This window comes from Peromyscus eremicus, chromosome 6 (genome assembly GCF_949786415.1).
Source record: "Peromyscus eremicus chromosome 6, PerEre_H2_v1, whole genome shotgun sequence".
In the NCBI taxonomy this organism is placed as follows: Eukaryota; Metazoa; Chordata; class Mammalia; order Rodentia; family Cricetidae; genus Peromyscus; species Peromyscus eremicus.
This window is the reverse complement of record NC_081421.1, coordinates 88,856,970-88,883,111: the sequence shown is the minus strand read 5'-3', so window position 1 is coordinate 88,883,111 and position 26,142 is coordinate 88,856,970. Positions and strand designations below refer to the sequence as shown.

At 41.7% G+C, this 26,142-nt stretch overlaps 1 protein-coding gene across 2 annotated transcripts in view; it reads left to right on the top strand.

Annotated features, from left to right (window-relative positions):
• Nucleotides 1–23,914, top strand: part of Palmd (palmdelphin) — a 48,979-nt gene extending 25,065 nt beyond the window's left edge. For both annotated transcript variants that reach the window (XM_059266159.1, XM_059266160.1), the window contains exons 4-8: nt 15,308–15,422; nt 15,551–15,584; nt 15,702–15,815; nt 18,156–19,253; nt 23,558–23,914. In XM_059266159.1, coding sequence (XP_059122142.1) covers nt 15,308–15,422; nt 15,551–15,584; nt 15,702–15,815; nt 18,156–19,253; nt 23,558–23,601 — 1,405 coding nt within the window. In that variant the 3' untranslated portion in view covers nt 23,602–23,914. The remainder of the gene's footprint in view (nt 1–15,307; nt 15,423–15,550; nt 15,585–15,701; nt 15,816–18,155; nt 19,254–23,557) is intronic.
• Nucleotides 23,915–26,142: the final 2,228 nt, after the last annotated feature.

Below are 26,142 nucleotides of genomic sequence, written 5' to 3'. Positions count from 1 at the left end.
AAACTCACACATAACCCTTAAGTAAAGCCGTGTCTTTTACTCGTCCTTGTGGTTTTTTCCTTCCAGAGAAAAACAACATTGCACAAACTAAGCAGGTTTCCATGGTTTCTGTCCCTGAATCACAACTATAGCCCAGGAACATATTACTAAGTATTTTGCCTGGTTCCCTGGTTAATACCTGAGGAGGCAACGTTCCCAGGAGAAAGCCACATTAGACATCTTCTAAACGACTTCACTCAGAGCTTTGGTTTGCCTCTTAAAGGATCCCTGCTTGTCTTGTGACCTCTGAACCATTTACTTTATGATTGCTGGTACAGCTACTCTGAACTCTTGGTCCAGACCGCCCTGCACACAACCTAGGTGGTGGTATAGGTGTCCTTCTCTGACACTTCACTGCTCTTCTGCACCCACACACACACTTAAGAGGACATCCAGGATTCTACACACACACACACACACACACACACACACACACACACACACACTCAAGAAGTCTGCAAAGGAGCTGTGTTCCTAGCAAATTGTTATTACCATCCTGGGTCCTTTCCTGCACCTGTCCTGTGGCTCTCCATGATCGAAATTGCCTTCAATCAAGCTCCTCTCCAGACACTTTCTACTTTTTGAACTGTGTCCAAAGACCTCTGACTTTAATTGGCACATGCAGAGTGCCTGACAGAAATGTCATAAGCATAAAATGTAAAAGGTTAACTGCCAAGGAGAATGATGCAAACACACTACATTCCCTTTGAGAAGGATAAGCTAAGCTACTTATGATTAAATGTTCTCTAAGCTTTTTTTTCACATTCCCAAGGACCCTTCTGACCTTTTGCCTTCTGTTAATAAAGCTTTCATTGGTGCCCAGATAGTAAGAAGCTGCTTTACCCATATAGTAAAGTTGGGCAAAGGTACGTGTGAAGTATTGGGTTTCTGTGTGACTCTGAAGTATAAGAAAGGCCAAGAAGTGGGTAGGGACAACAGCTGAAGCCACGTCCCACAGCACTAAAAACACCCCTCCACAAAGGGGGATGGAATATGAGACAATACATTCAGCCCAATATCATAGAACAGGAATCCACTTGGTCAGCTCAGAGCATAGTAGGCAAGATTCAATTACAAAAGGAAACCCAAAATATAAAGTTCAGTCCTTCTTTGCTGCTTAATGATCTTACTTACCTAGTGCAAGGCACTTGTACCTTCATGAAACTAGGGCCTCACCAAATAAGTGAGAGATTTGGATGAAAAGAGCACCTTCTAAGTGTTTCTGCCTTCCTATTTTGACCCAACTAAGTATATCTAACACTGTATACCAGGGACATAGTCAAGCTGTTCTCTGTGACAACATGAGAGAGAGGAGAAAGGGAAAAGGGGGGGTGAGAAACCCACCACTTGTCTCTTATTAAAGTCCTGTTGCCTAGAAACACTTAAGAAGTTATTCTGAGGCAACTACATGAGTCAGGATCATTCCAAGCATGTTTTTCACTCTCCATCTTTGACTAATTGGTTTACCAGATTTGTAATAGTTCATCTGCTGTTGTTTTTAATTTCCCAGATAGACCGATTATTTTTAAGTCGGGAGCCTCGGTTTTAACTTAGCCAAATAAGCTAAGTAAAAACCCAACTTCCAACAAAGAAGGAAACAAAGGCTTCCCATTCCACCAAATACACACACACACACACACACACACACACACACACACACACACACTCACACACATACACACCACACACACAGTCCTCCGTGTACTAAGAATAGCTCTGAATATATAGGTTATAGGAAGAAAAGTAGGGGATAGATGGGTCCACAGATGAGTGAATGATAGACTTAGAAATAGAATAGTAAATAATTTGTATAGTACTGAACTGGGGGAAAAAAACCTCCTCAAGCTTCTTTCAAAAACAAAAATAATAAACACACAATTATCTTTGGGTCGAGAGAAGATTATATGGTAGCAGTACCCAGGGTTTTGAGTTGTTGATGGCATGTTTTTAACATCTCACCCTCACTTTTCCCTTTCCCTCTCTTCACGCTCTTCTGCTTTCTCAGCCCATCCCCGTGCCTTCTCTCTTGCTCATCCCTAACAGTCTCATGTCATCAGAAACAGAGTTTGAATGATAACTGACCCAGGACACGTACCCACCACCGTGGTAGTTAGAGATAGATTAGAACAACCTCCGAATGTCCTTTCATGATGCCTTCAGCCCAGTGATGCCAGCATCCCAAGTACTGTTCTAAGCCATCCTCCAAAGGCAGTTCCAACCGAGTTTTACACATAAAACAGGAAAGAACGGAACATTATGAATGTAGTAACAGCCAGGCCTTGAGAAGGCTGATTTTGGACCCACGTGTTCTTCAGTCATTTCCTTGAATTTTCTCTCCACTCTTCTGAAGGTGACTCCAGAGTCATAGACTCCCCCAGAAAACACATAGATTTAGACCCCTTAACTTTTCAAACTATTTTTACATTTATTTTCTCTTTCCAAATGGCATTCCTTGTCTTAAAACACAAATTTATGAGTCTTTGCAAGGATGTGTAGATCTTGGGCTCTGATGATGTAAGAAAATACAGGGGAAAAAGCAAGAAGTGAAATGATTTCTAGGATTCATCCTTAAGTCTTGGTTACAGAAAAAAAAAAATATCTTCAAAAGCAGAGACATTGCATCAGAGGAAGGATCTGTGCAGCCATGGTACCAGGCTTTTCTATTTCCGGGGAGTACTTACCAACTGGAAGATGGATCATGCCTACCCCTTGCAACAGCATCCTTTGTCTGCCATCAGACAACCATTGCTGAGTCAGTTTGGACCACCCGCAGTGAACTGGCCCCCCAAGTTGGTTGTCAGATGTTATATTAGGATCGGAATTTATACTTGTTGGTCTTCAAATAATAAAACCCTCTCCTTGAAGTCAAGTAAGAACAATAACTCTAAGAAACAAAGCAAAACTGAAGTGCACAGATAATAAAGCAGCTACTCTGTGACACCATTAGAGACAGATGTTAAGGGTTACATGGCTCAAAGCCAGCGGCCATTTCTGAATGAAGGCAGTCAATGGCCGTGTAGATCCCTGACTATCCCTTTCCACGTCATAGTTTTAAATGCTTTGTTTACTAGATTTGATTTGAAATGTTTAAAAGTAGTTAAATTGCTATTACTTATACAAAATACATAATTTTGACGTATAATATGAAAACACAGACTTATATTGCCAATAAAAATGTTTTTAGGGTTTGCAGAATGAAGCACGGCCCTTAGAATTTGAGCAAAGTTCTGGGCAGGGTAATATCCTCCTGTAACACCACTCTTTGGAGATGGAGGCAGGAGGATGAGATTTTCCAGGCTGACTTGATCTACCGTAAGGAGTTTAAAGCCAGCCAGGGCTACATAAGACTTTGTCTCAGAAATGAATGAATGAATGAATGAATGATAATTTAAAAAGAAATAAATGCCTTTGAGAAAATGGAGTGCTAAAAATCCTCCCTTGGTATTGGCACAAACATTAGCAAAATTTAACTTGTGGAAGAGACAAAACAGAGAGGAAAATCAGATAAAGTGGAGGAAAGGAAACTGAGTCGCAGGTGATCTGTCTGTCAGCATCCTTTCTCCTCAGATTTTTATTATTATTATTATTATTCTCTCATATATTACATCCTGACCAAAGCTTCCCCTCCCCTGGTCTCTCCCCACCGCCATCTACTCTTTCTCCCATATCCACTCCCCCTCCATCTCCCCTCAGAAAAGATCCTGAGACAAGACCTTACTAAGCAGGTGTTGCTGGAACTCACTATGTAAACCATGCTGGCCTTGAAATCTCAGAGAGCCACCCACCTCTCTTTCCCTAGTGCTGAGATGAAAGGCCAGCATGCCTAACCCTTCCCTAAGTTTTTAACAATTAGAGGAGCCAGTAGCTGAATCAAGGCTGGGCCATCTGGAGTTAGCTTACAGTGTGCTGGCTGCAACAGTACTTGGAAGTCGCTTGAGAAACTCAAGACACCTAGGCAGAGATCAAATCTAATTATTATTACAATTATTTTTGTTCTTGTTAAGTGTTTGGCAAGTACTACTGGATTCTCCACATGCCCTAATTAAAATCTACACAGTACACTTCTGTCCTACCGGATCATTTGAGGAGCCCCAACCTAACCAATTCCCTTTTGCCACACCAGCCTCCAGTGTGTGTTTATTGGCATCCATTTGAAAATGACTTTTCTAATAACTTGCACCTGGTGTGGATGATTCTCTAAAAACCGGTTTTGTTTCTTATCTTCTATGATAACTGACACTCTTAATATACAAAACCTTACTCTGACTGACCAAGTAGGCTTCTCCATGAACTCACTCTGTTCCAATGTCACTTGTCTGTGCGGCTGTAGCAAACCATGGTGGTCTGATCAGCCTGTCCAATAGTTAGGACTCATTACAGAGTTCAATATAGTAGGAGAGCAGGCTGTCCGCATATGATTTTAAATTATTTAGCTCTCTTAAACACCTGCTGTTTCCAGTCCTCAGACTGATATTTGTTCCCACACCATTGTGTTGCCTCTCAACTTGTAGTGATCTGAAAGCTGCATTGTGTTCTTTGCCCTGTTCTTAAACGTTCAGGATTAGTGTCAATAGATCTAGCTCAGGGCAAACTGCATGTCTGCTATTATGAGTGCCCTTTCTCTCTGACTTGGGTACCCCTAGCATGTGACTGTTACCCTGGTGGATGGGTCTTCTTTATTATACACATGCCTTTTTACAATGAACAGCAGTTCGTGGCTGTAACTTCATGCCTATGCAATGTGCATCATCTTTTTGATATGCCTTCATGTCAGGTGAGCAAAACAAATAAATTTGACATGTAATCACATTCTTAGTAAAGGTGTTATTAGTGCTTAAATTTCTTAAATAAAATAAATTTTAAATCTCCTCGGTTGGATTACATACCTTCAATTTTATTTTTGTTTGCTTCTTTTGGGGATGGGGTCTCACATTATAGCCCAGGCTAGCCTTAAATTCATAATAATATTCCTGCCTCTCCTCCTGGGTGCTAGGATTACCAGCATGAGCCAGTGTACCAGATCATGTTCTCAATTTTATTGGGAAAATTTAGTTTGGCTGGCATCACAATATCTTTAACTGTTGCCCCACTAGTAGTAATTAATGTTCCCAGTGAAGATCATCTGACTAGGGTTATCAATTTTGTATAATCAATAACATCCACTGAGTTTCTAGAGGGATTCACTCATAAGCTATGATTTAAAAAAATAAATTAAAAGATTGTTGTTTTTCATCAGAAGTTTTAGCCATTTAATATTGAACTGTTGGGTTTTTTTCTAATTAAAAAATAGCTAAGTGAAAGTATATGAGCTGTCAATATAAACCGTGTCAGATTTCATATATCATTAATCATATATCATATAATCATTATGGTAAGTCTTTTCATCACTAGGAGGAAAGACTTGTTTTTTCTTTTTCTGCTAGTTCATTACCCAAAATGCAAAATACTACTGAAGAATTCTTCAGCTCAATGAAAGAAACTCAAAATCTTTCACATATTGACTTCTCCCCTGTAAAGTGATACAATGGTTAGTACATTAGTTCTGTTGATTTAAAGGAATCTACCTAAATGCTTTTTAGTATCAGATTAAAAGTCTCATTTATCTCACAGAGAAAAATCTTAACTGGTAAGTGTTCAAGAAGAGATGATACCAGTGTTTTCAGAGGTCAGGGAGAGCCTGTTCCTTTTCATTTGTTCCTTTGCATATGCTCAAAACAGCTCACCATGGCATTCCAAGTTAAGCAGGAGAGATGGATGAAGGGCAAGTTGCTCTATTTTAAGGATATGATCTGAAAGCTATGGATATCTGGTAGTGTCCTACACCATCTAAATACACAAGAGAATGGGACATCTAGTCTACCTCCAGATATCCATTGAGGCAGATGAAACTCAATGAAATATATTACTAAAAAAGAAAAGAGGAATGGATTTGGGAGCAGAGGGAATAAGGTTCTCAAAATTGAGTCAAATCAGATATAGTGGTATGAATCTATAATCCCAGTACTGGAAAATGAAACAGGAGGATTGTAGAAAGTTGAAGTCCAGCTTGGTCTACGTGCAAGTTCAGGCCAGGCAGAGATGTATAGCAAGACTCTGTCTCAAAAAAAAAATAAAAAAGAAAACTTAGAGTAGGATTTTCTATCTGCCAAAAATGTATTAAAAGACTCCATCACAAATACTAGGGCAAAGCTGGTGCTGGAGAAGTGTTATAGCTTCTTAAGGACAAAGCTTGGGGTGGAGGAGTTCCATAATAAGTACAAGTTACCCTTTTCTCTTCCTCTGACTGCTGAGACAGGGTGGGCCATCTATGACAATCCCAGGGAGTAAGCCAGTGTGGGCATCTGGAGCTACCTTCACTTCGTTATCATGAACGATAACACAACCCTTTCATACTGCCAGTCAACATGAATGCTATATCTAAGTTCACAGAAATAAATTTTCAATTTTAAGACTTCTCTCCACAGTAGCTAACTGAGAAAGACTAAGTGGAGATCTGCTTTTAAATTCCCTCCGACCTCAGGCTGCCTATGAAGCTCAGGATCTGTTGCCTTTTTAGGTGACCTGCTTGATTATATGTTTAGGTGACCTGCTTGCTCATATGTCCAATGGAACTAGGAAGCCACTCATAGGTGGCAGTGAGAACAAATTATGCCACAGTTAGTGCAGTGTCAATATGGAGCACTTGTTGAACAGTTTTCTAATCACTAACAAGTCCAGTACTGAAAGGTTTCGGCTGTAAACCTATGAATTGGATTGGTGGTTATTTTTCCCCATGAATTCTAGTCTGTTTGGTCCCTAATGATGAACTTCATCAGACTGTTAGTCCTTGTTAATGCCACCAAAAACTAAACGAGATAAATGGACCCTTAGCTGCAGAAAAATTGCCTTCTGAAATTACCTCTTCTTGACATATACAGAATTTAGGTGCAGCGGTCTTTATCTCTAAGAGAAAAAGTTTTCTTGTTGGAATTAGATTGAGGACATTATCTCCCAATCATTAAGGGAGGTTATTACCACCACAGAGCACAAAATGAAAGCCACCTGTTTTCACATAGGGAGCTCTTGGAAATAGCCCTCTTTCTCCCCTGAGCAAATGGGCAAGGAGAAGAAAGATCCCAATAATGGATAGCATTGAGAATGCTCTCTCGTGGACTCCACTTATCTAAATTGTCGCATGATGCCTGCCCACCATCTCTCAGAAGTTAAGAGAGATACTGACTCATCCATCAGGCCCCCCTCACAGTCCAGAGGCACCTGAAAGGAGAGGGTTTTTCCTAGGCTGCCTGCCTCTCTCTAAATCAAATCAGCAATTCAAAAAGCTCAGTTCCCATTCTGAAAGGTTATACCCTCTAAAGACCAGAGGATAGCACTTAAGGAAATTCTAAGCCATCCACTGAAATGTAGTCAGGGGAAGGTTAAACTTAGCCCCAGCAGCATCCCTATATCATTTTTTTTTTAAAATAATAATAATTAACTCTTATGTGTACTGTGCATATATATCAGTTATGTACATACACATGTACAGATATAGGAATATATAGCTATATATACATGTATGTGCTTGTAAATGTATGCATATGCACATGTATATAGCTTCTCAGTATATCAGTTATTGTTTTAGATTTATTTACATTATTTTATGTATATGAGTGTTTAGCTTGCATGTGTGCCAAGTACATGCCTAGTACTCAACAGAGGTCAGAAAAGGTCATCAGATTCTCTAGAACTAGAATTACAGATGGTTGTGAACCACCATGTGGGTTAGGGAAGCTAACCCAAGTTTTCTGCAAGAGCAACACGTGCTCTTAACCACCGAGCCATCTCTCTAGTCCCTCAATACCTCATTTATAATAACTAATTTCTTTCTCTTTCCAAAATACATATTTGGAAGAGGTTTGGCCTGAGTCCCTGAGGTAAGTACTACATAGTTAATCTTTAAAGCAGAAATAAATATGTTCTTATACAGCCATTGAATTGGGGAGTGGTGCAGACAGATGCACTCATATGTATATTAGAAAGGGGGAAATACAGATGGCCATTAATTGGGAAGTGGGGAGACAGATCCACACATATGTATATTGGAAAGAGAAAAAAATTAGAGAAGGAAGAGGCAATGATGAAAATTTTAAAACATCAAGCAAGATGAGAAATGCAACTTTCATAAGACATGTAGCAGGAGGACTACACTCCACCAGGCATTGTCTTAGGAGAGAACTGTTTCTGTGCATTATGGGATATTTATCAACACCGTCTCTGCTTACTAGATTCCAGCAGTACTCTAGTACCCAACCATGACAACCAAAAAGCATCTCCAGACTTGGCGAACATCCCTGGGAGTCCTGAGAACCACCCTACCGGGGATATTCAAAAACAGTGCTTGCCTTCTGGTTGTAATACACCTTAATGGTTATCAAACTCCTGATGTGTTATCAAATGTAACAATTAACAGACTACCTCCCATTCTTTTTTTTAATTAATTAAATTTATTCTTTTATTTTACATCCCAACTGCAGTTTCCCTTTTCCCCTCTACTCCCATTCCCTCTCCCTACCTCCTTTCTGCCCCTCCACCCTGAATCCACTCCTCCTCTGTTTCTGTTCAGAAAGGGGGCAGGCTCCCATGGGTGTCAACAAAGCATGGCGTATCAAGTTGAAGTTAGGAGTAAGCCCCTTCATTCGTATTAAGGCTTGGTAAGGCAACTCAGCATGAGGATTAGGTTTCCAAAAGCCTGACAAAGCATCAGGGACAGGCCCCGCTCCCATGGCTGGGAGTCCCACAGGTATACCAAGCTACACAACTGCCGCACATATGTAGAGGGCCTAAGTCAGTCCCATGGGAGTTTCTTAGCTGTCGGTCCAGTATCTGTGAGTTCCTTTGAGCCTAGATTAGTTGTCTCTGTGGGTCCCCTTGTGACTGCCTCCTTTCTATTGTCGGCCTTCTCTTGGTAGGCTTTTAGGGAGACAGAGTGGAGGTCAGGAGAAAGAGATGCTGAGTCAAGCTGTCTTTCAGGTGAATGATATCTTAACAACAGAGCAAGCAATTTGACAGATGTCTAAAGTAAGAGGTTTCAGTCCCGCCAGACAAAGTAACATGGCTAGTCTTAAAGGTTTTCAAGGGAAGAGAAGGTCTTTCACCAAGTGGAAGCAGGCTTAGTTAATATGTAATGTATGCCACCATGACTGAGGTAAGGAAGCTGATCATACAAGACTTAGGCTGCATAACAAGGGACACTCTTCTTTGTATATGAGAGTGGGGTTTGTGTTAATGTGTGGCACAGCACTCAAGCTGTCTTTGACCTCCAGGTGGCCAGAGGTGGAGCAAGGACTGAGTGTCTTCTCACCCTGCTCTCAGCCATCCCTCCTACATAGGGGGCCTGAGTTCTTGGAGACTGCTGAGTCCTAAGCAAGTGGAGGGACCCCGAGAATTTCTAGTGCTTTATTCTCAGTCACTGTCCTTTAGCTTCCACAACAAATATCCTGATATTTTGGGAAGCTTTCAGAGAAAAAGCAAATCTCAGCCATTTATCTCTTCATGGTAATATCCATAAATAAGAGAAATGAGTGAGAAATCAAGATACAATAATAAAAACCTGAGCTTTGTACTCAGTGGAAACTTCAGAAGAAATTCTCCATCAATAAGCTCCTCCTACCAGAGGCTTCTAAGTAACTCCCACCAAGACATTTCCTTACTGTCCTGCATGAAACCAAGGAATGCGGACTGGGAGGGAAACATTTGTTTTTGTTTAATTTTCACACTTGTCATAACATGTCATTAAACTGACACCTCCTAGTAATGCGGCTTTCACCTGAGACTTGCAAAGCTTCACAAACATTTATTAGCAAATACTTTGACGGGGTTAGCAAGGCTCCAGCCTCGTATTCTTATCATATTATTCTAAAACCATTCATGTGACTCATACAGCATTCCCTTCTCCAGCGTCCTTTCTTCAGAGGGTAACAATGCCCGATATCAGTGCACATCATAATTCACCAAGACAACGCTGGCCAGGCAGACTAAGAGCTAAATCAGAAAGGGGCAGAGACAGAAAGGAAGCAGAAACTGCTGTGCACTCTACATCTTTTGTTTCTTAGTTAAGCCCTGATGAGTAGTTAACATTGGCCAAGCCTCTATCAATCTTGATATTCAAAAAAAAATACATTCTTATTTACTTGTGAGGGAGTGACAGGGATCTACATGTGCCACAGTATGCCTGTGAAGGTCAGAGGACAGCCTGCAGGATCTCTCCTTCCACCATACGGGCCCTAAGGATTGAACTCAGTTGACAGGGCTTGGCAGCAAGTACCTTCATACCATCCTGCAGGTCTCAAGCTTGGAGATTTTTATCTATCGCTTTTACTTTCTAGGAAATCTTACCCATGCATACGGCTATGCGTACTTACTCCTTCCAAATTCATGTCTTCAAGCCCAGACTCCATCACTTCCACACCACTCTTGACTGTCTGAGATTTAACCAAGGCCACCTGCCTCCTGCCTTCATCTCCCAGCTACATTTGTGGTTTCCCAGTTACTCGGGTCCTAACAACGGCATCCTTCACCTCATCTCCCCCCACACACCTGTACTCTATAACGATCAACAAACTCTGGAATCTCTCTCTTTTAAATATTTCCAGAACCCCTCCATTTCTCGCCCTCCTAGCAGCAACCACCTTAGATTAGGTCATCTTCCTCCAGACTATTAACAATTGATCTCCATATTTGCCTCTCTAGTGTGGTCGCCCATCCAAGTAGTAAACAGGCCTGACCGTGCTCAGCTTTTGAGAGTGATATGGCAATTGACCCTCCAGTCCACAAACCTGCCTATGTCCAAGGTTCTTTACTACTACCTGTAATCTCCCCTCGTTTGTCAGCTCTTTCTTCTTTACTCTTTCAGCTCTTACCTCAAGATTTCCAGGTACCCTGCTCTCTGGGGAACATATTTTTATGCCCCGCCTCCACTTACTTTCACAAATAATATTTGTTTATTTGTTTGTTTGCTTTGTTTTGTTTTTCAAGACAGGGTTTCTCTGTGTAGCTTTGTGCCTTTCCTGGAACTCACTTGGTAGCCCAGGCTGGCCTCGAACTCACAGAGATCCACCTGGCTCTGCCTCCCGAGTGCTGGGATTAAAGGTGTGTGCTACCACCGCCCGGCCATAATATTTGTTTAAAGAGACTTTCCTGGACGATGTGGGCCTTGAATCCTAGTAATCAATTATCCTGTTCTTTTTTCACGGAAATATTTTTCTTCACACATAAATATATGTGCTTATGTACACATATACTTATTATACACATATAATAAATATACATATATGTATATAAGAAAGTAGGTGTGTGTACCCATACACAAACACACATACATGCCTGCACACATACACTTGTTAATGCAGGGGCTGGCAAACTATGGCTTAGAATCCATATAACTCTGACCCATATTTTTATGAACACAAAATAGGAATGGTACACACACATGTACACACACACACACACACACACACACACTTATAAAATTAAAGGATTATACAGCAGAAATAAGGGGGAAATGAATGAAGGAATAACACAAACTGTATGTTGACATTTGCGTCAAGTCTTTCACAGAACAACCCTGCCAGCCTGTGTACTAATGGATTGTCCCTGCTAGAACGTCAACTTCTCTATTCTTCACTATCATATCACTAGAATATCACCATCATAGAAGAGTTCCTGGTACAATGAAGATGCTAAATAAACATTTCTATGTGGGTGTGTAAGTGAATGACAGCAATGATTAGTCTCAGCGATCAGTCTCAGGTCCCACAGGAAGTTGGCAGATGAAGCAGAATTCAAACCTATGGAATATTCAAAACTATGGAATTCTTGCATTCCATAGTTGAGTCCTGAAATTCAGGAGCTGTAGTCATTTGAACGTCCTTCATTTCTACCCAGGTTCCCCTTTATACACCATGTCTAACACAGATGTTAGGAAGACAACTCTTTGGTGGATAAAGAAAGGAGACAAAGGTAGAATGTGTCGTGGAAAGCCGTGAGAATTCGCTCCTGAGTAAGCTTATGCCTGCCGCCTGCCATGTTCAACTGGCATGCATCCTCATCCTCTCCCCTACCACCTAGCACCGGAACAAAACACGGCAAGCATCGTTATTCTCATTATGCACATTGCAAAACTGAGCCTTGAAGAGGTTTAAGAAATTGACTACAACACGTAGCAAAAGCTATCACTTTTAGTTTTCCGCTCTACCAGACTGGACCAACACACATTTCATAATGCAGCACATATTTTATAATTCTGCTGATGGGAAAATGCTACCAGAGACCTAAGGAATTTTTTTTTTTTGAATGGCGGGAATCTCCTGGCAACTCCTAAAAAACCAGGGGTACTATAATTCACTTAAAGTTTTCTGATGTGCAGGAAAACCTTCTCAGCTATAAATGGCCTACAGATGCCCAGAGGCAGCATCAATATCAGAACCTAGAGTTAAAGCAATGAATAGAAAGGCCAAGACAATCACATCCTGGGATTTTTATTGGTGTGACAATAGCCCAAGATTCTGGAGCAGCCAGGCCCATGGCCATCTTTAAGAAGGACGCCAAGAGAACTGACAGTTATGTTAGCTGACATGAATATCCACAGCTGTCATCTCTTGGACCAGCTGCTACATCAAATCAGCCATCCTCTGAGGCAGCTGACTTTCGAGTTCAGAGTGTCTGGCTAAGACTACACGTGTTTCGTGGCTTAAGGGCCAGCCTTAGTAACTGCAGCTGCCAGGGTCCATGGCACCACACAGAGGTCATGATGGCACATCCTGGGGTTCATCAGAATGCTGGTTATGAATTCAGTGTATGTGTAACAGTCCATTTTAAAATGTGTCTCTGCCGTGGGAATTCTGCAGGTTGGTGCGGGACAGAGAAAAGCCTCCACTTACATGCCTCTTTGTCTTTCTAATTCCCTTATGCATTATCGGGCTATACATATCTACTCCCTGCCACCCCCCTGGTCGCCCCCATCCACTATCACACCACAGAATATGTAGTCTCTATAACAGAAATGGGATTTTGCCCATTTTTCCATCTCTTCACTCTACTTGGAAAATAGCACACTGCTCAAGGAGCTTAAAACAATGTAATTTTTGATGTTAGAATATGTTAAGGTCATGTGTGGTGGCACACTCCTTTAATCCCAGCACTCGGGAGGCTGAGACAGGAGGATCTCTGTAAGTCCTAGGCCAGCTTGGTCTACACAGTGAATTCCAGTACAGCAGTACAGTGACAGCTACATAATAAGACCCTGTCTTAAAAAAGGAAAAAAAAAAGGCAAGGAATTTATTCATTAAATATCTATGATTATTAAGTCAAATTTAATAATAATAGCTATTTTTCTAAATATATGGAGAGTAGAGTAAAAAAAATCTAAATGACCATGCAACTACAAATGTACTATTTCTTTGAGTTAATCTCTCTCTCTTTCCCTCCCTCCCTCCCTCTCTCCCTCCTTTCTTCCCTCTATCTCTCATTTTGAAACAATGTTGTTTGTAGCTCACGCTAACCTCAAACCCTCACTCTTCCTGCCTCAGCCTCCTGAGTGCTACAATCACCTCTGTGCTGCCACATTCGGCTTAAAAAGTCTCTTTATGGGGGCTGGAGAGATGGCTCAGAGGTTAAGAGCACTGACTGTTCTTCCAGGGGTCCTGAGTTCAATTCCCAGCAACCCCATGGTGGCTCACGACCATCTGTGATGAGATCTGGTGCCCTCTTCTGGCCTGCAGGCATAGATGCAGGCAGAACACTGTATACATAAGAAATAAATAAATCTTTAGAAAAAAAAGTCTCTTTACAAAATAAACTATTCTGGTTTATATGGAAGCAACATTACTCATTGCAGCATAGAAAATAAAGCCAAAGCCTAATACTTCACTATTGTGCTAGTTAGTTTTCTCATCACCGTGACAAAGGAACAACTTAAAACAGGGAAGATGTGTAGCTAGAGTTTTCCTGCCTGGCCCACAGTCAGGACAAATCTCTCTCATCTGCCAGTCCCACAGCCACTCAGACCCAACCAAGTAAACACAGAGACTTATATTGGTTACAAACTGTATGGCCGTGGCGGGCTCCTTGCTAACTGTTCTTACAGCTTAAATTAATCCATTTCCATTAATCTATACCTTGCCACGTGGCTCGTGGCTTACCGGCATCTTCACATGCTGTTTGTCGTCGTGGCGGCTGGCAGTGTCTCTCTCACTCAGCCTTCCACTTCCCAGCTTTATTCTCCTCCTTGTCCCGCCTATACTTCCTGCCTGGCCAATGGCCAATCAGTGATTTATTTTTTGACCAATCAGCAACACACTTGACATACAGACCATCCCACAGCAAAGATGTATTGAGATGTTGTGGAATAATCCTCTCGTACACTGTAAAGATTTGTCACTTGCACTGGCTTAATAAAATGCTGATTGGCCATTATAGTATAAGTATAGGTGGGGTGACCAAACTAAGGATGTTGAGAAGGAGAAGGGCAGGGTCAGGAATCACCAGACAGATGCAGAAAGATCAGGAGATGAATGTGCCGTGCTAATAAAGATACTGCCACATAGCAGAGTATAAATAAGTAATATGGGTTAACTTAAAATGTAAGAGTTAGCTAGTAACAGGCCTGAGCTATTAGCTGAGCATTTATAATTCATATTCAGCCTCTGAATCAGTTATTTGGGACTTGGTGGCTGGGAAGAAAAACTCCATCTACATTGGAACTCATAGTTTGAGGAGATACAGTCCATCATGGCAGGGAGGGCATGGCACCAGGAGCAACATGTAGCAGCTGATCACATTGCCAACAGAGAGAGAGGAATGTTGATGCCAAGTTAGCTTTCCTTTTTCCACCTCTGTTCAGTCTGGGTCCTCAGTCCTTGGTATGGTGGGTCTCCTCATCTCAGTTAAGTCTCCCTGGACAACCCCTCACAGACATGCCCAAAGGTATGCACCATTAATGCCCTGGGACTCTTCAATCCTATTTACAATCAAAACTAACCTTTCTACCTGAAAAGTCCTTATGTTAAAACTAACAAAATAAAAGTAAGTAGACTTGGATTGGAAGTTGTTCAAGTATCTGGAACCTTCAATATGTTAGATGTGATACTTGGTGTAAAGCCATGATGTTCCACAGGATGCTACACGTTTGGAAGATGTCTGGCTCCTAAATCTGCATGTGAGAAAGATGCATCTGAGACCCCTGCATATATACCACATTAAACATTAAGAAATGTATCTTTTTTACTGTCAGGCTTGAGAAAGAGATCCAAGACCTTGAAAGGGCTGAACTGCAAATCTCAGCCAATGAAGAGGCAATTCTAAAGAAGCTAAAATCCATTGAGAGGACTACCGAAGACATAATAAGAGTGAGTGTGACTCAGTTTTAAACAATGATGCCCTCTCAAAAGAACCCACAAAAGCCATTTCTTCAAAGCATTTCTAGATTTAGACATTTTTTAAACTAAGTTCATCATGGAAATCTTTTATCTTACAGTCTGTGAAAGTGGAAAAGGAAGAAATCCCAGAAGGTATGTCTTTAAGCAACCTGTTCCATGTCGAAGCAAGGTAATTTTCATAAGATCTCTGGCCTTGTTTCACTATTAGAAATATCTTACATGTATTTTGAATTCATATCAACTTTACAGAGTCAATTGAGGACATCTATGCTAACATCCCTGACCTTCCAAGTTCCTACATACCTTCCAGATTAAGAAAGGAAAGAAACGAAGGACAAGATGATGATGAACAGAATAGAAAAGGTATTTGTGAACCAACATTCAATGCCACATTCTCAATTTCAGTGTGTGCTGAGTGTGGATGCGCACGTGCCATGGCATTCACATAGAGGTCAGAGGACAATTTTCAAGAGTCAGTTCTCTCCTCCTCCCTTGTCTGAGGCAGGATTTCTCTTGTGTCTGCAAATGTGCAGCATCCTGCAGGCTAGCTGACACATGAGTTTCAAGCCAATTCTCCTGTCTCTGCATCCTGTCTCACCTATGGACAGGTGCATACCATCACATCTGCCTTTTTTTTTTATGTTGGGTTCCAGGTGTTGAACTAAAGTCATTGGGTAGCAAATTTCTTCCCACTGAGCCATGTCCCTGGTCCTCAATTTTAGATTTTATATTAAGTCTTCACAGCTTGCTTGTGTTTCCAGTTTAGGCAATTTAAGGTCCATTTTACAAAGTTCCCAGGGCTACGGGACAGTTCCAGGACTTGCACAGATAGGGATAAGGAGGGTGAAGTTAAGGTAGGAACAAGTAAGATAAGGTCTGAAACAGGCAAGAAATGCTTCAAAGCCTCTCTGCTCAAAAATTTCATCCAGTAGATGTTGAGTTACTAAAAACATTTTTAAGTAAAAATGTCCCCTTGGAAAGGCTGGGCCTTATTTATCTTCATGGGATAACGATTTTCATAAAGCTAATATTTTAAAGTCCCTGGGAAATGAAGGCTAGGCCAAAGAGGAGAACTTGGAATTTTAGAATTGAAAAAGAAGCTACTCTCTGTCTGCAGGTAGCAGTCACTTATTCACACAACAGATATTTCATGAATAACTACTCTACACCAAGCTCACTTAGGCACATGGTAGGTCTTCACTAAATCAAATGTTCAGGGAGTACAATGCTGAAGGAGGAGGTAGAGATGTGAGGCAGGGGGGAGATGGGTGGAGATCTTGCAGGTTTAATTGGGTACCCAGGGAGAGCCGTGGCATGTCAGGCAACAGAGGACACAAGAAATGTAAGATGAGCTGAAGGAAAATAGGAAGACATACCAAGAGCAAGGACTGACACATCTGAGTTTTACAAAGAATGCTGTTCCCTCCCCCTGTTACAATTCCATCTGCGGGGCTCCTGCCTGGCTCACGAGACAGACGTCGGCTCCCCCCGCCATTCACCAGTCACCTCCAGTTGTCTCAGTACAGTTGTGACTGCTCTACTTTAAGCCCTTCATCTGCTTGAAAGTGGTCTTAAATTAGGAGGATAAAAGGGAGGTGGCCAGAGAGAAGACTTGGTGATTAAGAGCACCTGCTGCTCTTGCAGAGGACCCAGGTTCAATTCCCAGCAGCCACACGGCAGCTCACAAACGTCTACAACTCCCATTCCAGGTGGTCTGGTGCCCTTTTCCAGTGTCCTTGGGCACCAGACGTACACATAGTTCACAGACATATGTGCAGGCAAAACACCCATGCACATAAAATAAAACATTTTTTTATTTTAAAAGAGAGAGAGAAATGGGACTCTAGGCTTCTAACTTCTTTGGGTACAGTGGCACATCTAAGCGTTCCCTATACTGTGAAGGCCTCAGAGCACTTTACAGTTCCCGTAGGCAGCTGAGCTTGCCGCAGGGATGTGACAACGAATGACCCTGCTAGGTGTTTAACCCATTGCAGCCCACAGTGTGACTGTTCTCCCAAGGTAAAGAAGGCAGAGATTAGATTAATAAGTAAACAAAAGAGTCTAAGTCTGGCTGGTCACTTTTACTAACTGGAAAAGGATATCTTTTGGTTCTCTGTGAAAATACCAGCTACATGGATCTATTCTCTTCCTCACTCCTCCAAATCATTTTTCCAAAATTCTACATTTCCTAAGATACCATGTGGCTACATGGTTGGTTGTTATAGAACTAACCAGGGGGAGAATTATGTATGTATTCTTATGCACATATGTGTGTGTGCCTACAGGTCTGCTGGGGGCCAGAGGGCATCACATCCCTTGGAGATTGAGTTATAGGAGGTTGTGAGCCTCCCAGCCTGGGTGCTGGGAATGTAACTCTGGCCTTCTTGTAGAGCCATCTCTCCAGCATCCAAATCAGAAGGGGTTTGGGGCAGTTGTTTTGCTTTGCTTTGTTTGAGACAGGGTTTCTCTGTGTAGCCCCTAGCTGTCCCGGAACTCTCTCTGTAGGCCAGGCTAGCCTCTAACTCACCGAGATTCACCTGCCTCTGCCTTTCCGAATGCTGGGATTAAAGGTGTGCGCCACCACTGCTGGGTTAGAAGTTTCTAAATGTCACACAAAAGACCACCAAAGGGTGTAAAAGCAAACAGACTAGTTTATAAGAGAAAGCCAGTACTCAAATTTGTATTAAACTTGTCTTTTAACAGCTTTGTATGCCATGGAAATTAAAGTTGAAAAAGACTTGAAGACTGGAGAAAGCGTTGTTCTGTCTTCGATCCCCCTCCCATCAGATGACTTTAAAAGTACAGGAATAAAGGTATATGACGATGGGCAGAAGTCAGTCTACGCAGTCAGCTCCAATCAGAACACAAGCTACAACGGCACTGACGGCCTCGCACCCGTGGAAGTGGAGGATCTCCTGAGACAAGCCTCAGAGAGGAACTCTAAGTCACCCACGGAGTACCATGAGCCCGTGTATGCCAATCCGTTTTGCAGGCCTATGACCCCGCAAAGAGAGAGAGTAAGCCCTGGACCAAACTTTCAAGAAAGGATAATGATGAAAGCTAACGGACTGGGTAACCATGCAAATGAACCCATGCACAATACTAACGAGGCGCTTTCAGAGGGGAGAAGCAATGGCGCCCCTCACACCAGCCCGACTCGGCCAATACCTCAGCCGCGAGCATCGGTTCAGCCCACAGAAGAGATGGTCCACACACGGCAAAAGAGGATGGTGACTCCTTGGGAAGAATCGAACATGGGGCAGAACGAACATGAGGTTTCTCCGAGGACGGGACTGAGCCCCCGCAGAGCAAGCCCTGGGAAGTCAGGACCCCAGGGTTCTTCACCCACTTGCCAGGAGGAGGCTGAAGATGTAAGATATAACATCGTTCATTCTCTGCCTTCTGATGTGGACAACACAGAACCCGTAACGATGATTTTCATGGGGTACCAGCAGGCAGATGATAATGAAGAGGAAAAGAAGCTTTTGACAGGGTATGACGGGGTCATCCATGCTGAGCTGGTCGTGATTGATGACGAGGGGGAGGAGGAGGATGGACAAGCTGAGAAGCCATCCTACCATCCCGTAGCTCCCTGTAGTCAGGTTTACCAGCCAACCAAACCAACCCCACTTCCTAGAAAGAGATCGGAAGTTAGTCCTCATGAAAACACAAACCATAAATCTCCCCACAAAAACTCCATATCTCTGAAAGAGCAAGAGGAACGCTTAGGCAGCCCTGCCCGGCACTCTCCCCTGGGTGTTCCAATGGCTGGAGATGGGACTGAGGATCCATCCTTAACAGGTAATAAAAATGACAAGGCATGCCACTGCTGTTTACTCATGTGACAGTCTTCTCTGTGTTAATGAGCGTTCTGACTTTCAGCTTCTATGACCACCTCATAAACTAATACGCGCTGACAGCTTTTAATAATGCTGAATTATCATCAGAGCAAAGTAAGTCACTTCAAAAATAACGAAAGTGAAAACTGTGTCTTGCTTTGTTTTAATATTGCATTGACCGCCCTTAGTTACTGGAAATGTGTCTTCTGTGAGGGAGCAATACCATATGTGAATAACTGGGGATGCTAATTAACGTCCTGATCATCAGAAGCATACTTTTCCCAGCAGAATTCAATGATGAAGACTACTTGCCTGTGCCTCCTGTGACTTACACTTTATTCATAAGTTAACAAGTAGCCTTAATTTTGCAAAGAAATAGAGAATATGTACTATTTTCTTCTCATTTTATTACTCAGCTATATCTCCTTTCTCTATACTTTTATTTTATTAACTTTGGTTCTTTAATTTTCTACACTTTAAACATAGAATGACATTTTATCTTGCATTATCTATGACTCAACTTTTCATGGTCTTCTCCAACTTAGCAGATTTATTTTTTCTATTTTCTATATAGCTACATTTCTCATTCTCTATGAACTTTTTATAGCTTTGTATCTCTTTAGCTATCTCAACATTGAATGAAAAGTAACTGTAACACTTTTTCTACAAACCGACAGCTCCTCAATTTTAAATTTCTTGTTATCGCTCAAATATAGCAAATGACAAAAACAATTAGAATAACTGAGCAAACCCTAGCTAAAAATCTAAGTCAAATTACACAAATACACAGGTTCTAAATGTTAAAAATGGAAAGTAATTTTAAATGTTGCTAATTGAAGAATGATCATTAAAAAGCAATAACTACTCAGTAGCAGACAGCCCAGTGAGTATAACTTGATAGTTTTATAGAAGTGTGGCAGAAATTCAAGATGTTTCTTCCTCATCAAACCATAAGCCCAATCTTGTGTTGCTAATAACACAATAATAGGGACATTCTTCCATTCTTCTAAATCCTTGAATTAGGTGAACCCATTGTGAGTTTAATCATCTGAAGAATTCCTCCCCTCTTGAGAAATGTCCACTCATATATCTTCCTCAGACTGTGGAGTAATGTTCCCCACAATGGAAAGCTGCAGTTAGTAAATTCCTTTCCATTTAGAGAATGAGCTTTGTTTACAGTCAAATGTTTCCTTTGAAATTCATTCTTAAAACAATGCATGAGGCATCGAGAAAAAGAATGCCCTATTTTGTGGTCAGTTACATAGACGCGAACCACTGTAAAAAACAAAAGCAAAAACTCCCTTTTTGATCTTGGATATTAGCCAGCTCCTCCCAAACACCCTTACTCCTTCTCCCCTAAACACATTAACATTTACCCCTAGAAAAATGACAGGAAGTGACTAACATTTCCAGACAACACTAACCATGCTACTGAACTAAAATTAGGAAAACAGGAAAACCTATGCCAGACAAAGTAACAATACAAAGTCTTGTACTAGCAAACTAAATATCTCGTAAAGAGAATGCTCCAGATTCCTTACATTTCATTGTGACGTTTTACATCTCGGTCTTCCAAATCATCACATGGATTAGAGTGGAGGTGTTTAGTATGGGTGAGTTTTACAAAATAAGTCAATCATATTATGCTTTCAAGGACCATCTACATACATTAAGAACATAGCTACCTATGTACTTCAATTTCACAAGTACGTTTTACATTGTGCTTTCAACATTACACACACACATCCATACACGCAGAGAGAAATGATACAATACTTAAAAACCCACAATTAAGTCAATTCCATTATTAAAGTACAAATATCCTATTAAATGCTAATAGCTCTGGTAGATACAATAATAAGGAATTATCTTTTCACTTGTTATACATATAGTTAACAAAATCTTGTCTCAAAAGCAATTCGTGGGGATGGAAAGATAGCTCAGTGGGTAAGAGCACTTGGTCTATAAAATAAGGGCATGAGTTTGGTTCCATCCACCCACGGAAAAAGCCGGCCTTCGGTGCGCATGCCTGTAACCCCACCATTGCAGCAGAGACAGGCAGATCCCGGGACCCTGCTGGCCACCCAGCCTAGCCAAAACTGTGATTTCTGATTCAAGGAAGGACCCTGTCCCAAGGCAACAAGGCATGGAGTGATAGAGGCAGACACCTGGGGTCCTGCTTTGGCCTCCTTTACACACCAGTGCATGCATCACACACACACACACACACACACACACACACACACACACACACACACACAGTTTTTAACTGGAAAAACTATATGTAGACGGAAGAAAACTTGCCAATGTGGATAGTCTAAAAACAGTATATTTTAGTAAAAATTTGCACACTGTTAAACATGACAGAAAAACTTAGGTAATCTTATGTCTATCTGCTTGATATGGTCCAGACGCACTCACTATTGTGTGGCTTCCAAAAGCTTTCCATGAGATCCCACTAACCCCAACAACTAGACAACTAAGCTTTCTTCAGTAGACCTCACACACCTAGTCTTGTTCCAGCTCAATATTCTATGGTCTTAGAGATGTCAATGGCACTTTGGGATGAAGAGGTAGAAAAACCTTAGCTCCGGAGCACTCACACACCATTGATTCAGAAACTGCCAGTAGGGGTCAAGGAAGAAGACGGAGGGTGAACCACAAATCTCTCTTCCACCAAGTTTAAACAGCTGAAAGTGTCTGTCTGTGTGGCTGTAGGGAAACAGGACTGGGATTCAGAGAAGAGCAGGAAAGAGGGGCAAGAGAACCAATGGGACAGTGTTTGGGGAGCCCCTCCTTGCACTGCCTGGGCATGCTCTGTCTCCACACCTCCAGCTGCAGTTAGGGCTATTGCCACAGGCTTGGAAAAAGGAATGCTGGTGCTAGCGGACTTCACTGCAGGTCCTGGGACACAAGGTGGGCTCTATTTCCAGACTCGCAAGGTGAGACGTAACTATAGGGAAGAGGATTTGTGTCCCTGCCTTAAACCAGACCTTTAAACAGTCCCTTATCCCTGCTCTCTCCCGGCACTGGTAATGCAAGGGGCCACAAAGCCCAAGAACAGCCTTCCTGAAGCCTTGCCTCCTGCCTGCTCTGCTGCGGGACTGCGGGCTGCTCCTCAGAGGTCACCACCCAGCAGCTCCCAGCAACAGAGCCCATCCTGCCGACTGAGCAAAGGAAATTCTCTCAACACATCCTGAAGTCAAAGGAATACTCTTGGTCTTGCTGTTAGAAGTGATCATTCCTCTTCTCTTCCAAGGGAAAACAATGCTTTTTTACTTTCCTTGAAATGAAACTGTGTCACAGACATATGAAAATGACCTCAAAACAGTAGCAGGTCCCCATCTCTTCTTAGGTTTTTGTAAAAGGCCTCTTAGAGATAGGATCATTTCTTTGGTTAATAGGTAATAATGTGTGACATAGAGATGGGAAGAAAAAAAACATGTCTTCCCTTTTATTGTTTCATTAAAACAAAATTGTGCAATTAGTTAAATGGCTGCTTCTTGGGCCATTTTACACATGAATGTAATATTACATAATTAATACAATCACTTGCTCAGTGCCTTGAAAGCATCTTTCAACTTTTGGAACATGATTGAGACAGCTCTGCTCAAAGGCCCTAAATATTAAGGCGTGAGACCAGAACACCAAAGGAGTATTATAAATTCCACACCTACATTTTTAAAAATGTTTTCTACAGCCAACACTTCTTCAGCAGTAGAGCATATGCAAAGATACACCTGCCATTCAAAAACATAATTCCACATTAATGCTTAACTATTAGTTCACATTGTTTCATACATAAATTTATTCTTGTCATTGCATATCCAAAGGTCAGAGAGCCTTTGGACAACCAAGCTTAATGATATTTCTTTTAAAGATCTAATCACTAAGTATAGTTTAAGTATTAGTATCTTTTTGGTTCAATGGTACATAGTTAAGGATATGCACAAAACTGATGTAAAGGAATATCTATCTAGGCTGATCGTGAAAATATGTAACATCCACCTGTACTGTGTTCTCTCTGCTCACTTTCTTGACCTTTGTAGACATAGGTTCCTCCTAGTTCTCAACCTACCCCTGCCCTAAGTTAACCAGAGCTCATTATTTCTACTATCTTTTTATGCTACTAAAACAATGCTCACGCTGTTGGATAAAACCATCTGAGGTATGTTCTCAACTTTCCTGCCTTCTATGAAATGGTCATTCAGAGTAAAAATTATGATTCTTTTATAACTTGCTTTTTTTTTTTACTTTAATTTGCAGCTTTAAGGATAAGAATGGCAAAACTTGGGAAAAAGGTAATCTGAGCTGTAGTGCCCACCTGAGGAACCTTCGGAGAAGCAGCCAAGAAATGCCTGAAAAGTTCTTTTCTGAATACTTTTCTTTTTCCTAAAGTCCAAATATATATATAATTATACCTATAGTAAGCCACATAAATAAATAGTAGTCGTTATTTGTGGAAAAAAATGCCCCCAAAAGCTGGGGAAAACAAATGCTAACTTTTCCAGTTACTTGACATGACTCAGTGGGTCGGGGGAACCAGTATATTTTTATTGTATTGATACCAAAGCATTTCTAATAAGAGCTTGTTAAATTTAAGAATAAAGTTATTTAAAATACTTTGACTATCTTAACTGGCGTTGTAATGTTGCTAACGCAAAGATCATGCATAGGTGCACCTCATCCCAGAGATATCAGCCTTCCACTCTGATATGACTCTCTAAAAGTCGGTAACTCTTTGAGGTAACTGAACTCTCACACCAAAGATCAATTCAGTTGGCTCAGTTGAGACTCCAAACCATCGCATGCCTCCAAAACCCACAGATAACAATTATGCTTATGTTTTGAGAGTGTGCTTAGATCATTTTGCTAATATGCATGACCTTCTAGGAGAGAACTAGAACATTCATTCTTCTTCAGGTACCATCATCCTCTCTTTAAGTCAGTTCAATGTGCAATAAATAGTCGTAGCTTAAGGGCACTAGTAAAGAACTTCCCATAGTCTCAAAGGGCACAAATCTGGTCTAGGTGCACAAGTGAGAATCTTCAAATTAAAACTAGAAATAGGGGATGAGGGAGATGACTCAGTTGGTAAAAGTGTTTGACTTGTAAGCACAAGTTCTGTCCCCAGAGTCCATCTGAGTGTTAAACACGGTGGAATGTGCTCGCCATCTCAGCATGGGAGAAGCACAGACAGCAGAATCTCTGGAGCTCATTGGTCAGCCAGTCTGGCTTAATTGGTGAGTTCCAGTTCAATGAAAGACCATTCTCAAAGGAGGTAGACAATATTCCTGAGAACAGCACTCTAGATGGCACTCCATGTATGCATGCATGTGTAGCTACAAATTCACACACACACACACACACACACACACACACACACACACACACACACAGGAAAAAAAGCCAAGGAGCATGTATAGCATGTCATTCCTAGGTATTCTTCCAAGGTGTTCAATCCTGATTTGAAAGAGAATATTTCTGTGCCAGTGATTATCCTGTCCTCCATCTAACATCCTCAAGACTGCACCCCCTTGGGACTGGAGAGGTAGCTCATCAGTTAAGAGCACTGGCTCTTCCAGAGGACCCAGGTTCAATTCCCCACTTCCACATGTTGGTTAGCAGTGGTCTGTAACTCCGGTTCCAGGGGATCAAAAGCTGGTCAAAAGTAGGCACTGTTTGTTATGCCTACACAGACATAAATGCAGGCAAAAACACTCATGCACATAAAAATAAATACATTTAAAAAATAAAGACTGCTTCTACATATCTTTCCCTAGACTGTCATACAGGTATGCATTACCCAAGTCCTACAAGTTGAGTGACTAGCCTGTTTCCTCCCAGGACAGACACTGACTTTCCCTGCTGGAATGCTGTATGATAAGGCTCAACCTGTGGATCATGACCATTGGAAAACACATATTTCTAATGGTCTTAGGAAGTACCAACTATAAATTTATTTCACTGCTACTTCATAACTATAATTTTGCTACTGAGCAGTGTCTCTCTTCCTCAGACCATCAGAAATATGTATTCTATGGTGGCCACTCACAGGTTGCAAACCTCTGTTCTAGAGGCAGTAAGAGGTAAGAACAGTAAGTCCTCTCAGGAAGGCAAGCATTAGCCCATGCAGCTATCTCAGATGAGTTGTTTTCCAAAGGTCAGCTGTTCCCTGGCAGGAGAGAGCTCCTTCGCTGGCCTGGAAGATTCTGGACAACCAAAGGGTTTACATTGCTAAGATAATCTCAAAAGATACCCTACTCTGGGTCCAAGGGACTCCTTCATTTCATGGTTCTGGCTTTAGCATGAGTGAGTGACCTGCAAATTAGCCTTGTGTGGTCCTGCCACTTCCAAGCTTGCAGTATGAGTTTTATTTTAAACACAGTCTGCAACACATGACACTAGGTATGCCTTGGAACCTCTCCGGCTTCCTGGCATTTCCCAATAGTTGGCTGGTCTTGCCTGAATTCTTTTTCTTCAAGATTTCTGAGACAATTATCAAAAAACGAGATATCTTTGGATTACATACAGGTCAGTATGTAGCAATACATTTGTCCCAACCGGTCAAATTCAAAGCTACTACAGAATCTAACTGTTCTGGGTTTGCCCCCATCATCCCATTTCAGTGCAAGTGTGGTTCTTGGAAACTGACACAGCACAGCCTGCCAGTGGCTGTCACCATCTACTTACCGCCTTCATTGCCATCTGACCAGTGACTAGACACTCCTACTGGAACTAGTGATTTTTCGAAGAAATGATCTCAACAGCAGGAAGAAAGACGCAGGTGAGAACGGCCATTTATAGGGCAAGATGGTGCGGTAGGCAGCAAGACTGACTTGGACCATAAC